This window comes from Staurois parvus, unplaced genomic scaffold (assembly GCF_062004578.1).
Source record: "Staurois parvus isolate SC_StPar_1 unplaced genomic scaffold, SC_StPar_1.0 ptg000149l, whole genome shotgun sequence".
Lineage (NCBI taxonomy): Eukaryota > Metazoa > Chordata > Amphibia > Anura > Ranidae > Staurois > Staurois parvus.
In genome coordinates this window covers 226208-243785 of record NW_028317945.1, presented here as the reverse complement: position 1 = coordinate 243785, position 17578 = coordinate 226208, and the positions used below count along the sequence as shown (strand labels likewise).

Sequence of the window (17578 nt, the reverse complement as noted above, 5' to 3'; positions counted from 1 at the left end):
AAAAGACATTAATTTTCGTAGGACACTAGCAAAAAGGGGCATGCTGGAGTGGGAAGGAATAACTTGCCTGACTGACATTTGTTTGCCAGTGGCTAATTCTCACTTAAGCAGCAATATAACCCAGTTATTTCTTGAATATCTGATCCTATGTCCCTTAAAAACTTGCTGACCAGCAACTGTAGAAAAACGGTGACGGGTCGGCACCGCTGCGCAAAATCACGATTTAAAACATCAGTTTGCAAAACAAGTAGGAGGCGCGTACCCGCCCTACCCATTCCGCCGATCGCGGCAGCGGGTGTCAATCACCGGTTCCGGCCGGTCATTACCCGCCGGAACCCGGCGATTGCTGGCAAACAGTGACACAGAGCACAGCTGCATTGTTTACAATGCAGCTCTGCTCCCTGTCAGCTCCTAACATGCTATTCCTAAGAGTGGAGTTTAGCTCTCAGGATCAGCGTGTTCCCGTGAAGTACACCCCCCTGCCCACTAGTAAAACACTCCCCTCACACAGTTAACCATTTGATTGCCTAAAAAAAGTTAACCCCTTCCTCCCCAGTGCCATTAGTACAGTGTCCATGGTTTTTTTTTGCACTGTATTGGAGTCACTAGGGATGTCAGTAGAGTTGCCAGTACTAGTGCCACTCTACCTTTTGGTGAACTGGCGAGTACCAGCGGTCTAGTACATCTTGGTCTTTCACATACCTCCTTGGTTTTTGGAGCTGTTTTTCAAGGAATATCTGTATGCATCGATTGTGGATCAAAGCAATTTATATGCACAACAATTTATTGCCGCCAATCCAAATTCAAACTTTGCCAGACCAGTCGCATGGAAACTCATTACGGTTTCCGAATTTACATTTTTTTTGGGCCTAACCCTCAACATGGGTATTGCTAAAAGAAATGAATTGTGGTTGTATTCAACGCCCATTGAAGTTCTAGGGGATATTTGCAGTCCCTGCGATAGCAGTAAAAGTGATTAAAAAAAAAATGAAAGGTACAGTGTAAAAATAATAAAAAAAAATCAAAATTAAAAAAAAAAAAAAACACACACCTCGTCCCTCCCATGTACGCACACCTGTGTGCACAAGCGTTGACCCTGTGCCGTATGTAAACAGCGGTTGCACCATACATGTGAGGTATTGCCGTGAACATCAGATCACGGGCAGTAATTCTAACACTAGACCTCCTCTGTAAATCTAAAATAGTAGCTTGTACAGGCTTTTAAAGCGTTGCCTATGGATATTAAAAATGTATGCAGTTTGTCGCCATTGCACGGGGCATGTGCAGTTTTAAAGCATGTCATGTTTGGTATCAACTTACTCGGCATACCATCATCTTGTACTACCCACCATTTTATTCACTAGGGTGTCTGCTTTAAAAAAATATATAATGTTTGGGGGTTTAAATTAATTTCCTAGCAAAAAATACAGATGTGCGGTATAAACTTCTAATGCTGGGCATAAAACGCCCCCACCCTCCAAAACAACCCCTTTTTGGAAAGTAGACACCCCAAACTATTTGCTGAGAGGCATTTTGAATCAATAGAAGAATTTTTTTACCACAAGGTTTTGGAAAATGACAATTTTTTTTTTTTTTTATATACACAAAATTGTCACCTAAATGATTTACAGCTCACACATGCCAAGGGTATATGTGGAATTACTCCCCAAAATACATTCTGCTACTTGGCTAGACGTTTTGGTAGTCTAGCCAAGTAAAGGACCCCAAAATCCAATAAGCACCTTCAGGCTTTTAAAGGGCTTTATTTCCTCATTACACTTCCAGACTACCTATCACAGTTTCGGAGGCCCTGAAATGCCAGGATAGCACCTAACCCCACCAAATGACCCCTTTTTGGAAAGTAGACATCCCAAGGAATTTGATAAGAAGCATGGTAAGTATTTTGCAGATTTAATTTGTTGCCACAAGTTTTTGGAAAATGAAGAAAAAAAAACAAAAACATATTTTTTAAATTTTTTTTTAGATTTCAAAAACCTTGTGAGAAAAAAAATGAGATCTGCAAAATACTCACCATGCCTCTTTTTAAATTCCTTGGGGTATCTACTTTTCAGAAAGGGGTCATTTGGGGGGGTTTGGTGCTATCCTGGCATGTCAGGGCCTTCGAAACTGTGATCGGTATTGAGGAAGTGAAATGAGGAAGTTACGCACCTGGTCATTGGATTTCAGGCTCCTGTATGTGCCTAGGCTCCCAAAAAGTCTCACACGTGTGGTATCCCCATACTCGGTAGAAGTAGCAGAATGTATTTTGGGGTGTAATTCCACATATACCCATGGCTTGTGCGAGAAATAAATAATTTAAATGACAACTTTGAGTTAAACAAAAAAAATGTTTTTGTCGTTTTCCAGAAACTTGTGAAAACAAAATAAATCTTACATGGACTCAATATGCCTCTTAGCAGATAGCTTAGGGTGTCTACTTTCCAAAAAGGGGTCGTTTGAGGGTGTTTGTACTATCCAGGTATTTTAGCACCTCAAGAAATGATGAGCAGTCAAAGTAAAAGCTGTGCAAATTCCATTATCTATACCATAGTTTGTAGATGCTATAACTTTTACACAAAGCAATATACACTTCCTGGGATTTTTTTAACCAAAAACATGTAGCAGAATACATTTTGGCCTAAATTTATGACGAAATTTTAGTTTTTTGGGATATTTTTTATGACCGAATTTTTTTAAATTTTTTTTTCTTAAATTTTTTTTGGTTTATAGCGCCAAAAATAAAAAGTGCACAGGTGATCAAATACCACCAAAAGAAAGCTCTATTTGTGTGAAAAAAATGACATACATTTCATTTATTGCATGACCGCGCAATTGTCCATTAAACTAGCGCAGCGCTGTATAGCAAATAAATGACGTAAATTGCAGTATCTATACCATAGTTTGTAGACGCTATAACTTTCACAAAAAGCAATCAATATACACTTATTGGGATTTTTTTTTACCAAAAATGGAACAGAATACATTTTGGCCTAAATTTATACCTAACTTTGAGTTTACTATATATTTTTTACAGCACAAAGTAAAAAATATAGTTTTTCTTCAAAATTTTGGGTCTTATTTTGTTTATAACGTGAAAAATAAAAAGTGCACAGGTGATCAAATACCACCGAAAGAAAGCTCTATTTCTGTGAAAAAAAGGACGTAAATTTTGTTTGGGTGCAGCATTGCATGACCGCGCAATTATCAGTTGAATTAGTGCAGCGCTGAGTAGCAAAAAGAGGCCTGGTCATTAAGGGGGGTAAATCCTCAGGAGTGCAAGTGGTTAACGAATGATTTAATAAAATAACAAAAAACAAATGCATTTTTAAATATTGTTAGTAGGTGTAACAGATATCTGTTTCTATTTTATCTAGCCATATTGTCCTGCATGTCGGGACACACACTATGAAATGGAGGGTTAAGCAAGCCATAGATGATGTGGTTGCAGGAAAGAAAATTGCTTGATTCCCCATCAACATAGTCTTCCCTGCTGACCATAAAGACAATGGTCACTGCTAGTGGCTAAAGCTGCTGGCAGTAAACGCATGCAAAAAATCTGACAGGATTATTGTATTGAAGTAAATTTATTTATGGACTTCAGTACAACCAGCCTGCCCCATAGACTGATCAAATCTAGGCTAGTCCTTGATCAGCTGGTTGAAATTCGATCCATCTATGGCCAGCTTTAGCAGTGGAAGCAAAGCACATCTTCTCACACTGCACAAAGATGTACATGTAGTACACTTAGATGCACACAAAAGCAAAAATGTAAACTGACAAATGTCAGTCCATAAGTGTAAGAGAACCGTATGAATAATCTAAAGTCAAAACAATTAATTTTATACTGCATAGATTGGGGGGAGTTTGGAACTATGGTTATGTTACTTGATATTGGCTATACAATAATGATGACAAGACACTCACCTGGTGGCCAGCTGGTATTAATTGATTTGCTTCCCATTTTACTAGGAGGAGATTTGGCTGGTAGCCAACTCTCAGCAGTTGGCCCTCCGTGCAATCCTACAGATTCTCCAGACATCATATCAAACTGATTGTATGGGGAGCCACCACGGTTTTTTGCAGGGGGAGCAATAGAGCCTGTAGATAGAGATGAAAGAAAATGTAAAACATAAAATGTTCACTGTGTAAATGTTAAGTGGTTTGTACAGCCATGGACAAAAGTTTTGAGAAAGACACAAATGTTAATTTTCACAAAGTCTGCTGCTTCAGTGTTCTTAAATCTTTTTGTCAGATTGTTACTATGGTTTACTGAAATAAAATTGCAAGCATTTCGTAAGTGTCAAAGGATTTTATTGACAATTATATTAAGTCTATGTAAAGAATCAATATTTGCAGTGTTGACCCTTCTTTTTCAACACCTCTGCAATCGCCCTGGCACGCGGTCAATCAACTACTAGGCCACATCCTGACTGATGGCAGCCCTTTCTTGCAAAATCAATGGTTGGAGTTTGCCAGAACTTGTAGTTTTTTTTGTTCACTCGCCTCTTGACGATTGACCACAAATTCTCAATGGGATTAAGGCCTGGGGAATTTCCTGCCCATGGACCCAAAATTTCGATGTTTGTTCCCCAAGCCACTTAGCTATCACTTCTGCCTTATGGCAAGGTGCTCCATCATGCTGGAAAAGGCATGGTTCGTCACCAAGCTGTTCTTGGATGGTTGGGAGAAGTTGTTCTCGGAGGATGTTTTTGTACCACTTTATTCATGGCTGTGAGCCCACTCCCTTGGCTGAGAAGCAACCCCACATGAATGGTCTCAGGATGCTTTACTGTTGAATGAAACAGGACTGATGATAGCGCTCACTTTTTCTTCTCTGGACAAGTTTTTTTCCTGGATGTCCCAAACAATCGGAAAGGGGATTCATCAGAGAAAATTACTTTACCCCAGTCCAATCCCTGTACCTTTTGCAGAATATTGGTCTGTCCCTGATGTTTTTCCTGCAGAGGAGTGACTTCTTTGCTGCCCTTCTTGATACCAGATCATCCTCAAAGACTTTGTCTCACTGTGCCGTGCAGATGCAATCACACCTGCCTGCTGCCATTCCTGAGCAAGCTCTGCACTGGTGGTGATGCGATCCTGCAGCTGAATCAACTTTAGGAGAGAGTCCTGGAACTTGCTTGACTTTCTTTGGCACCTTGAAGCCTTCTTCACAACAACTGAAGGTCTCTCCTTGAAGTTCTTGATGATCAAATAATTAGTTGACGTGTTTCCTTGCAGGTAAATTAATGTGTCATTCTCAAAACTTTTGGCCAGGGCTGTACACATATAAAATTGCTTGGCTAGTTAATACAAATAAACTACTCTGATCATTAGCAGAGTTCTCTTCTCTGCAATCTAATAGCTTGCCAATCAGATGTTGGGCTACTTCTGCTACTGCTTCAGGCAAACTACTACAAGGCAACCAACACCAGTAGGGGAAGGTGGTCTGCATATATCTAGCTAAAAAACTTATGGAGAAGTGGGTGCCACAAACCAATAGTGTGATCAGCACTGAAAAAGACTAAACTGCAAGCAAATTCATACTCTGTTTTGTATGTGCACAGTGAAAATCGTAAAGCTGGCCACAGTTCACGTTTCGAATGGTATATAGCCAGTTTTACACTGCAGTAAGGGTTCACAAATAAAATTGTGCATCCTGGGTGCAAGGTACTTGAACATTCTTGTGTCCTGATATATACTTAAAAACCTTCACCGACCCTGTTATCAGTACATACTTCTGAGAAGGTAATCCACATGAACCAAGCAGTGAGGAGAATATGGGCTGCAGCTTCAGTGAAGGAACTGACTTTTTCTTCAAACATTGCTTATTTATTATATGCACTACATGATTCTGATGGCTCAGCGAAATGGTGAGTACTTTTTATTGTTGTTCGGTAGTTACAGGAATATAGGCTTTTTTGAAAGGGCAGTGTAAAGAGCACTACATATATATGCAAAGTACAGTTAACACAAAATAACTACATTATGCACTAGGGTTTGGACAGTTATAGATCTTGGGTACTACACTTTATACTGTCTTTAACCACTTCAGTACCAGATATTTTCACCCTCTTCCTGCCAGGCCAGTTTTCAGTGCTGTCACAGTTTCAATGACAATCAATCATGCATCATCCCCTCTTTCACATCACAGACCCCCAACATCATAGCCCCCACCTCTAAGATTATAAGTCCTCCTTGCAATTACAACCCTCCACATCACAGCTTCCCCCCTCCTCACATCATAGCCCCCCATATCACTACTCCTTCCTCTCACATCAAAGCCCCTCATATCACAGCTCCCACTTTAAAAGTAAATGAACAAAAGACAGATCCAAATCAATATTTAGCGTCACCACCCTTTGCCTTCTAAACAGCATTAATTCTTCTAGCTACACTTTCACATGGTTTTTGAAAGAACTCGACAGGTAGGTTGTTCCAGACATCTTGAAGAATTAACCACAAACCCTCTGTGGATGTAGGGTGCATCAAATCCTGATTTGATTTGGATTTCTCTTCTGTTCATTCACTTTCCATTTTGTTAATTGCTAAAAATAAACTATGAATACTTCTGTTTCTGAAAACATTTACAGCATTTTTTCACACCTGCCTTAGACCTTTGCACAGTACAGTATATGAGAAGCAAATTTATGGTGAGTGAGCCTAGAATCTGGGTTGTGAGAAATGCACTAAAGTGACGAATGAAGATTGAAGTCAGTGGAGATACTCTGTTTACTTGCACACTGGACACAGGGTGTTGTGAGATGGGGACTTTCTAAAAATGTTTATATATAGAAGGACTTTTATCTCTAAGGATTAGAGGATTGCTCCTACTCCTCGACCTCTCTGCGGCCTTCGACACGGTTGACCACCCCCTCCTACTCAAAAAACTACACTCTCTTGGCCTCAGAGACTCCTCTCTCTCCTGGCTCTCTTCCTATCTATCACAGCGCTCCTTCAGTGTTACCTATAACGCTGCCACCTCCTCTTCACTCCCCCTCTCGGTTGGGGTCCCTCAAGGATCTGTCCTCGGACCCCTCCTCTTCTCCATCTACACCTCCTGCCTTGGCCAATTGATACACTCTCACAGCTTCAACTACCATCTCTATGCCGATGACACACAAATCTATCTCTCTACCCCTCACCTCACCCCTTCAGTCTCCGCCCGTATCACAAGCCTACTGAGCGACATATCGGATTGGATGTCACTCCACTTCCTCAAACTAAATCTCTCCAAAACTGAGCTCCTAGTTTTCCCCCCAGCCCGCGCCCCCCCCCCGACTTCTCCATCAAGACCAACAACACTACCATCAGTCCCACCCCTCAAGCCAGAGTTCTAGATGTCATCATAGACTCCAATCTGTCCTTCCATCCCTAGGTCCAATCGCTGACAAACTCATGTAGACTAACCCCGGAAACCACTAAGCAACACATCCACTCCCTTATTATATCACGCCTCGACTACTGTAACTCCCTCCTCATCGGCTTACATCACCGCAGGCTAACCACCGCTTCAGTCCATCTTGAATGCTGCGGCCAGACTCATCCACCTTCCTAACCGCTCCGTATCTGCCACCCTCTTCTGCCAATCCCTCCACTGGCTTCCGATTGCCCAAAGGATAAAATTCAAAACGCTAACACTGACATACAAAGCTGTTCATAACACTGCCCCAAACTACAGCACCGATCTTGTCTCCAAATACCACCCAAAACGTACTCTCCACTCCTCACAAGACCTCCTACTCTCAAGCTCCCTGGTCTCCTCCTCCCATGCTCGTCTCCAGGACTTCCCCCATCCTCTGGAACTCCCTACCCCAATCCATCAGACTATCACCTACGCTACTCACCTTTAGGCGCACTCTGAAAACCTATCTATTCAGGGAAGCCTACCCCGCCCTCAGCTAATTACTGAACTCCTCCACTCCTCCTACCACTCCATCCCCCACAGCTATTTCCTCCTGTACCACTATCTCCTCCCTCCTAGATTGTAAGCTCCAAGGAGCAGGGCCCTCGAACCCCTCGTGTATTGAATCGTATTGTTACTGTACTGTCTTGTGTATTGTCTCCCACCTTAATGTAAAGCGCTGAGCAATCTGTCGGTGCTATATAAATCCTCTATAATAATAATAAAGGATTATCATGTTTATGTTTGTCATTATTGTCTTTTCACTACTATTTCATTATTGAGGCAATATCCCTGAGCAGACTTGCAAATGTTTTTGTATTTGCTATAAGAACTTGGTGGAAATCCATTGAGAGTGGATTCTGTGTTTTCTTTTAAGTTGTCTAATTGTTGAAGTATTTGAGGTGGAACTTTGTGGTGCAGTAAGGGTTGGCATTTATTTTTGCAACACTGAGGGATTAAAAACATGACAGAGGGTCTAACTCTATACAAAATATGCAAAACTGCAAAAACACTTTGGCTTTACTTAAAATGCAAGTACTTTTAGAACATTCCTAGCTATACAATCAATTTGACAGACAAAACTGCAGAAAAGTAGCACTTTACCATTCTTATGCAGACTGACATCCTGTGAGACAGAGGAAGGCAACCCATCCATCATTGAAGTCCACTGCTTGAAACGAGATTCTGCTCCAGCTTCCTTTCCATAATCCATTCCACCAGAGCTAAATCCTGAAAATGTTATATTTAAAAAAAGCATGATATAAAAAATATTTAGGATTTTAGAGGCTCATACACATGAATGTTTGCAAGCACAATCTCCTCTAGTATAAAAATTCTGGCATTTTTCATGTCCAGGTAACTGCAGTTGGAGTGTACAGCTGGCCAAAGAAGTGGATGATTGTATGTACGAGTAAACGTTGATGCTTTCTTGCAGAAGTTTTGTGTTTGGGGGAGAAGTCATATGTGTGGGTAAACACCGATGCAAGAAAGTGAAAACAAGCATTTACAGCCATTCACTTCTATGGCTGGTTGTAAGCACCATCTTTAGCTTTCCAAGCACAGTAAAATACCAAGATTTTTTGCTATAAGAGATTTGTGCCTGCAAACCTCCATGTGCATGAGCATAAGCTGCCATTGTATACACTAAAACAAAACGAATATAAAATGTGGTTAATGGTTTAATGGAGAAGTTTAGGATTATTTATTTTTTTTAAATGTTACCTAGGTGGCATCTGTCCCTTGCCAGTTCTAAGGGTGAGAACTGAGCAATCAGACATCGCTAAATGCGCAGTTCTCTCCCTCCGCTCTGAGCAGAGCGTCTCTGCTCTGTCCCCCCTCACTGGACCACTGGGCTGTGGAAGGGCTGGCTCTGGCTCTCAGCAGATCGCTGAGGGGCTGGCTCAGGCTCTCAGCAGATCGCTGAGAGGCTGAGCCAGTTGTCAGTCCAGGGATCTGGGTGGATCCAGACTTACTCAGCCTGGACCAGCTGAATGACGTCAGCTGACAGCAGACTTTAGCCCGCTGTCAGCAGAAACCGGGTAACAGGACTGCAGAATGAAATGCACTTCTGTGATTCACAGGAGAAGTACCGCCAAAGAAGCTTTGGCGGTACTTCTCCTTTAATGACGAACCAATGATCTTCAAACTCCTCCACTTTAGTGACACACTAAACCCTAATAACCCACTAGCCTTGCCTCTTGCAAGTATACTCAGACTAAAAATGTTAAGTGTGACAATAAAAACGAACCACTACATACATTTTTCATTTAAACATATTAAAAAAAAAATAGGATTTTCTCTGCATTAATTGGAGGACACAGCATGCACCCTTCTGTTATGGCCATCAGTAGAACCTGCCCCCGCTGTCTTGTTTTTTAATGCACCTAGTTCCAGCTCCTACACCTCTAGTGACGTAAACAGCTGGTGTTTATTGAAAGCAGTAGTGTGTGTATGAGTGTAGATTATGTAAAAAAAAATCAAAAATCTATTTTCTCATACATTCATTGAAAGACACAGATCTGCTTTATTCACCCATAGGGATGCCCTAAATTAATGCAAATAAATGGAGCAAACGTCAGACCATCCTACAAGAAAAATGATAAAAGGCCAGTCAAGCTAACTGCAAAACTTTACACTCAAAACTGGTATCAACTTATGCCAACCAATAATTTCTTTAAAATTTGGATAAAGTGTGAATGAATGACCAATTGGCTGCCTTACAAACCTGTGAAATTGAGACCGGATGGCAGAAAGCCCAGGATACACTTACCACCCTGGTAAAATGTGATGCTAAAAAATGGGATTTTCACTGCTTGAAACATATGCTTATATAATGGTTTGCCAGATCCAATATGAGAGCGTAACAGTCAATGATGTAAGGCTTGTACTTGGGCCCTCTACAACCATGAAGAGAAAGTCTGCTCTACGAAACCTGGCCTTGACATACTTTTAGCAAAAAGAGTATTGGATGCATGAAGACTTTATTATTATGCAGCACCAAATATGGAGGCTTACAGGACAAGACTCAGTTCTGACACCCTGCACGCTGACGTGATGGCCACTAGTAAGCCACTTCCTGGGACAATGTCAGAAGTAGGATCTCTCTGATGTTCACAAAGAATGAATTTGGCAAAAAAGACAATACTAGATTCAGATCCCATGGCGACAATGGTGGTTTTACAGGAGGGGCTTTGTGCCAAATCCCAGAATGAATGCACAGATAAGCAGCAGTTGACACTGGAACAAGATCTCAAACGATGACACCTGACTGTGCTTAAGGCTTGCTGCTGCTGCACAAAAAGAAGGGCATATACTTAGGGATTCACACCATCCAAAATACGACTTCCACAAACAATGGTAGATCTTAACAGACATGGCCTTGCAAGTCTGTGGTAAGGTAGAAAGTATCCGACAACCTTCCGTTTCTCAGTTCTTGTCTTTCAACAGTGAAGCCATTAAAACCAGTTTCCTCACAGACTTCTAAAAAAAACTTTGTAAATTGATATGTTAAAATTATTTGGTATTATTTGATAATGTGTCCAAGATTTAAAAATGAGGCCCAATTTTTGATTGGATATAAAAAATGGGTGTTCATGGGGAAGTGGAGTTATTTCTACTTCATTATGAAAATATGATCTAGATTCATGATTTAAAAGATTGGTGATTGTGGTAGATATGGTGGAGGGGAGTTCCACTTTATATGTGATCAGGGTTCTGTTGAAAAACTATTTTAGCATTTTATACAAGGAAGGTGATTTCTCACCTTGGTTAATTGTCTCCTTTTTTGACCAAATAGGAAAATTTTCCCCTCAATATATCAATCTTTGTATACATTTTTCATGATTTAAACTCAGGATTATGATTAGTTGGAGGTTCACTCTGACATAGTGTTTTGTTAATAGTAGTTAACTGTATGGTAGAATTCCACTTTTTTAATATTAGCCCATCTATTAAGGTGTAGAGTTGGAGTTTCACTTTAATACACTGGCCCTTTAAAAGCTTGATAATTACATATGGTACAATACACTCCTTGTTTGGGGTGGATAATACTATTTCCCAATTGCGAGTATGCTTTCAAGTTTTTTTAGTTATAAATATTGTTATTAGATGAATATTGTGCACGCATATTTTGTGAACATAATGAATTGCTAAGTATAGATGCCGGTAATTTGTTTCCACGCCGACTAGCGGGTATAAATTGCTGTGCTGTGCATGTAGTGATGTTCATCCTTCCGTGAAGATGTCAAGTGACGAAACGCGTAGGGTAGAGCTTCAGACTGACGTCACTACGTTCCGTAAGCTGCTGGCGTGCCCGGCTTCCTGCAATGATTTTAATGAAATGTGTCTGTTGCTAGTGTCGACTAGACACTGTTCCATGTAAGTGGATTTTGATGAGTTTTTATGAATAAATATGTTAAACGGTATCACACAATCGTCTACTTTGTTCTCTCTTTCTTCTTTTTGGAATGCTGTTTGGAGGATTTCACTGCTGAGTTCATAGATCTGCAGAGTATTGCTCCCAAAGAGGATACATATAATAAGTGTCTGGAGATCTGGGTTTCCCTGGCCTGCAGAGTATTACACATTAACTAAGAGTGAATTGATTGGAAACTCTGGTCATTGCCGAGTCTGCCTGCAGAGTATTGCTCCCAGAGCAAAGAAGTGCAATTTGCTGGTTTATAATTTAACTGGCAACTTGCTCTGGTGAGTTTATTCATTTCTGTTGGTGGTGGAGTTGCACAATTGTTTTGGTGATGGACGTTTTTCACAATTAATAGAAGAAAAATTATCGGACATTTTTTGTTCACATATAATTTTTATCACAATTGTATATTTAATTTGACAATAGCGCTACCTTTTCTGTTTTTGTTTCATTAAAACCAGTGACTGTAAAGCAGGTCTTCTCGCAAAGTCCACTACCAGATGAATGATATCCACATACCATGACCTATGGGGGCCAATCTGGAATCACCAGGATCGCTGAAATTCGCTTGGCTTCTATCAAAGCTAGTAGTTTTGACAAAAGCTTCAACCAGGGTATAAGCATAGTGCTATGAATCTGTCCAGTTTCCAAATGAGACATGATGCCAGTAGGTCTACATCTGGTGTCCACCATCATTGCCAGATCTGTTGGAAGACCAATGCATGGAGGACCCACTCTTATGCCAGTTATCTTCCAATGTGGATAGAGCTGACAAACGACTTACTGCCTAATTCATGTGGGGACACTGCCCTTGTGCTCTTGATTCTCCCCCTTCACAGCTTTGGAGATGTCAGATTGCACTCGAACCACATGTGCCACCAAGAGGTGCATCCAGTGAAGCAGTGTCCACCTGATCTGTTGAAGTTCCAGCAGACTAATGTGAAGCAAGGTCCCCTTTGGGCTCTAAGAACCCGTAGTGGACTGGAGACCCAGTACTCCCACTTAGCCATGCGGCATAATTGTCTATTCGTAATTTAAAGGCAAAGGTAAAAACAATTTCCCAGCTAATAGCAAGGAAGAGCAGAGGCATGTTAAAAAAACAAAACAAAAAAGTGAGGACTTCATCAGGTGATATACCTCCCCTCTGACAGATGTTGTTTGTTCTACTGTGAAAAGATCTCGTTCTGCATATCCTGGTGTGACGCTGCACATAGTAAATTACCTTGAATGATGCCATCAGACCCAAAACTGGCATGCACTGGTGAAGCACGCACAGTGAACGTACCTGAACCTGTCATTTCCGTAGCGTTTTCAGCACAGGGAACACCTTGGCCTGGCTTCTATCCAGGATCAACCCCAAGTACTCCAGGCTAAGTGATGGAATCCCTGAGGATTTCTGTAGGTTTAAAATTCACCAAAATTCCTCCAGAAACTGAATGCTGATGGATAAGTCGACTCCAATTTCAAACATGAGACTGCCTGCAATAGGTGGTTGTCCAGGTATCCCTCTCAACCTCAAGGCAGCTAACACTGGCATTAATGTTTTGTTAGACACAAGTAATCATAGCTGGGCTGAAAGATTTATCTTCAAATTAATAGCGCTTCTCACCTACTGTAAAATGCAAAAACTGTTGGTGTCCCTGGTAATGGGTACATAAAGATACACATTCTTTATGTCTATAGATGCCAGGAAGTCCATAACAGACCGGATTGACTTCATCTTGAACTGTATTTTTTTTAGCATTTTCAAAAAAGGTACAATTAAAGTAGTTTTAAAGTAGTTTATATGCATGAAGGTAAAAAAGCTTCTATGTTCAGCAGTTCCCCCACCTCCACCTAAAACTTACCTGAGCCCCATCCAAATCCAGTGATTTGCACTAGCACCTCAGTTCTCCCTCTTCACTGGCTGAAACAGCGGCAGTAGCCATTGGCTCCAGCTACTGTCAATAATAGCCAGTGAACCAATGAGGAGAGAGCTGGCGCAGGGCTGACCCTGGCATGTTAATGAACACAAAGAACACAGGTGCCCCCTTAGCAAACTGCTGAACCGAGTCAGTAAAAAGGCCCAATTTCAATCAGCCCATTATGTTTTATATATTAGGGATCGATACTCTGCGGATTAAGTGAAGATGGTGTAATAGAACCAAGCTTTGTAATCTTGTTCCTTTGCAGAATTAGCTGCTGCCAGCATTTCCTCCATGGTTTGTATTTCATGGACAACAACGATTGAGTAGTGGAGGTTTTGTTTGTTTACAATAAATTGAGATACAAGATTTGGCTGCATTCAGCAAATGTATTAAAGAGGGATCGTTTGCAGCATTTCACTGACATTGGGGTCTACTGAAGACAAAACGCTGACAGGTCACCCGACATCTGGACGTGTCAGCTTGAGAATGACCTGCGTAACCTGTTTCCAAAAGCCTGCAATTCCTGGACAAGACCAGAAGATATGAAGCATAGTGCCTACTTCCTTTTGACATCTCCAACACAATGTGGACCACTGAGGGAAAAACTTATGCAATATCTTGGAAACTCTATACCACTGTGATAAGATTTTATTAACCCGTTTCCAGTGTATCACAAGAGATAGAGAACTAATAGATCTTTTAAAGTTTTAGGATCCAGAACTTGATGAATTCCACCCTTACAGGGCACCGTAAGGAGGTTTGAGTAAAATCCAAGATCTTTCTGCAGTAGGTACTAGGATCACCACCAGAGCAAATGCTGCCACTCAGCTTCAACTCTTCAAGCTGCATGTCAAAGTGGTAGGCTCCCCAAAAGCATATAGATTGGGCCAATAGCCTTGCTACCTGTCTTACATTTTCTGTGTTTTACCAGAGGAATAGCATGAAAGCACAGTGACCTGGACCTCAGCCCCAGTAAGCAACTCGACACTTAGAGGAACACTGAAACTTCCATACACCCAGACATTAACCACCACAGACAACACATAGAAGAAGCAAGGGAGGGAATGGGACATATGGGGTGGGGAAGTATTGAACGTACTCACTGCTCCTTTCGTACAGCCATCTGACATGCTACTACAGACCACCACCAGCCAGAGCCAAGGTGCTGTAGGACTGTAAGGGAAAAACTGTGACAAACCAGCAGTTTGGCTGCCTAACAGGCACCCAGTGGGGTTAAAACCTCACTGGGTGCCTCTTAGGAAACTGCCCCCAGCTGCAGCTGAACCTGCACAAAGTACAGAAATATATGGTCTCAATGGCTGCAAATGAGGGGGTACTAGCAGGATCTAGACTACATGGCCTGTCACTCAGCCAGAAACTTGCTTGAAGAAAAAACTCTAAAGCCATAGAATTTTCTTCCTGGAAATCCTAACTCCTAGTTACTGAACTAATAACCAAATGTCCATGACTGTGTAAGGGTGTTTGGCCACCAGCATGGGCTATCTTTTGACTTTTAGTGCACCTAATGTCCAACTCCTGGCAACATATCCAGTTAGTGATTATATAAAGGAGAACTGAATCCTCCAATGAATGAAAAGCAAATCTTTTTTTAATAATTGTCTAATTACACAGATAGATAACAAATCTTATAAATCTAGGATGTTGAAAAGCGGTACAATAAAAGTGGACAACAGTAACTGAGAAATCACAGAATACTGAACGGAACACCACTTGAATGAAGGATAGACCAAGTAGGGTCAATCAAATAAGGAAATTGTTACAACCCATTGGGAGGGCGCAAAGGATCAATCCAATGCTCCAGAACAGGACAGGTAATCCAGAAAAGGAGAAACCCCTACCTGTAGAATGATGAGCTTGAATGTGGAAGATAACCAACCATCCACCATAATGAAAACAGGTGGAAGTAACTACCCAAAGAGGAAAAGAAAACTTGGACTGACAAGAAGCAATGTTTACTAGAGTAAAGTCCTAAGATTAACATATCTAATGCTTGACTTCAGGGAAAGGAAGCTTGGCTAGACAAGGTACAGTATGTCAAGAAAAAAAGACCGACCAGTCTACAGCCAGAAGCTAATGTACAAACTTCTAAACCCCTCACTTCAGGGAGAAGTAGTTCCACAATAAGAAAAATGTTCTCTGATAGATAAGTAATCTCTTAAGGAGACCTGTATGGATGCAAGAGCCTGCTCAGCATATAAGGTAGGAAAAAATAGATAGTAGTAGGTAGTAAGCCTTTTACAGAAGAAAGTGGGATGAACACAACCTGTGCATACATTAAAAAAAAAAAAAATGTAGGCATCTCTCTCCAAATTTCATTAGGGGCAAGATGCAATATCCTTTTGTACCCATTTTGAAGTTTATTGGTGTTTCGGTTAGAGGGGAAGGAGTTGCCCCAATTTGCAGCTGAAGAATGGTATAAATTTGCAGTTGGTTTGTAGATGTCGGAAATAGACTAAGAGGCTTGGTTTAGTAGGCGATCATTAAGGGACAACTGAAATTTTTTCCTCGGTCTTGACATGAGGTGGTGAAACTGAGGCACTGTCTGTAGTGAGAAAAATGGTTTAACGGTCTCCCATTGTAATGTACAGCGCTGAGCGAACTATTGGCGCTATATAAATACTGTATAATAATAATAACGGTATAGAGAAAGTTGTAGCAATATGCTGGAAGTTATAGGGAGCCCCAAATCGAGGTTAAATAGAGATGAGAGCAATGACAGACCTTGTCGATTCCATAATTCAAAGGGTTTGTGGTCCATTCCCTGAGTGAACATTGGGTTACCTTGAATGGGAAGATATCTGGAGATAAACCCATTTTTTATGGATTTCCCTCCAGGGAATTCCCTCCAGGCATGGTCACTCAGGAGGAGGTTATGTTGTAGCGAAGGTTGTAGGGATTTCCATTTGCAGTGTAGTGGGGCTACTAAAGCATGGGGGTGGACCATCTCTGATTCAAGAGACCAGTTTGAGTAGTGAGATGTCTCCAAGATCCAGTCCAAACCAACGCATAGCAAGCAAGCTAGGTTGTAAACTCTAATATTGGAGAGATATGCACCACCTTTGCTTCTGCTATGCGTGGCCTTTTATTATGCCACAAAAATGCAGAAACAGCCTTATTTAAAATTTTAATGTCTTTGTGCATCAATAGGATGGGAATGGTTTGGAGTGGGTATAATAACATCGGGTGAAACTGACCAGTCTATACAAATGGCATCTCCCGAGAAGAGATGGAAGTAGATCCATCCAGTTTTCTAGCTCATGAACCAACTTCTGAATTAAAAGGAGGATAGTTTAAAGTGTATAAGGAATATGGAAGTTTTTTCATTTTGAGAAATAGAAAACCTGCGCTTGGGAATTTGCAAGTAAAATTAGCAGCTGACAGTAAATAGGCAAAAATAAACAAATTAAAAACACTTAGTGTAGCGCTTAAGACAGTAATTAACAATAAAAACAATTGTAGAAAACATTGTCAAATCCCCAACAAGAGAAGGATAATGGTGAAACAATATAGTACATTAAATAAAGTCTATACAAAATTTATCTGATCCAGTAGTGGTGGTGCCAAGTGAAACCAAAAGCCAGAAGAAGAGAGAGAATCCATCACCTTTCATCCAATCATTTGATTCAAGGAGGAGAGGCACCACATCCCTGAAATCCTTTTGTCTTGTACCAGAGAAAATCTGTCTCCGCTTCATGGGATTGCAGACCACGCAGCACCTAAATACCAATTTGTAAATAAGTGTGGAGAAGTATTTACCATCCTAGACCTCATTGTTTAATAAGAAGTCCCTAATTCATCCTGATTTCTTGGGAGATCCATCTGGAA

General features: G+C 41.0%; 1 protein-coding gene across 1 annotated transcript in view; it reads right to left on the bottom strand.

Annotated features, from left to right (window-relative positions):
- Positions 1 to 17578, bottom strand: part of TNRC6B (trinucleotide repeat containing adaptor 6B) — a gene marked incomplete at its 5' end in the record, with an annotated part of 282305 nt that overhangs the window by 63441 nt on the left and 201286 nt on the right. Inside the window, 2 exons of the mRNA XM_089674295.1 lie at positions 3925 to 4098; positions 8507 to 8632. Coding sequence (XP_089530421.1) covers positions 3925 to 4098; positions 8507 to 8632 — 300 coding nt within the window. The remainder of the gene's footprint in view (positions 1 to 3924; positions 4099 to 8506; positions 8633 to 17578) is intronic.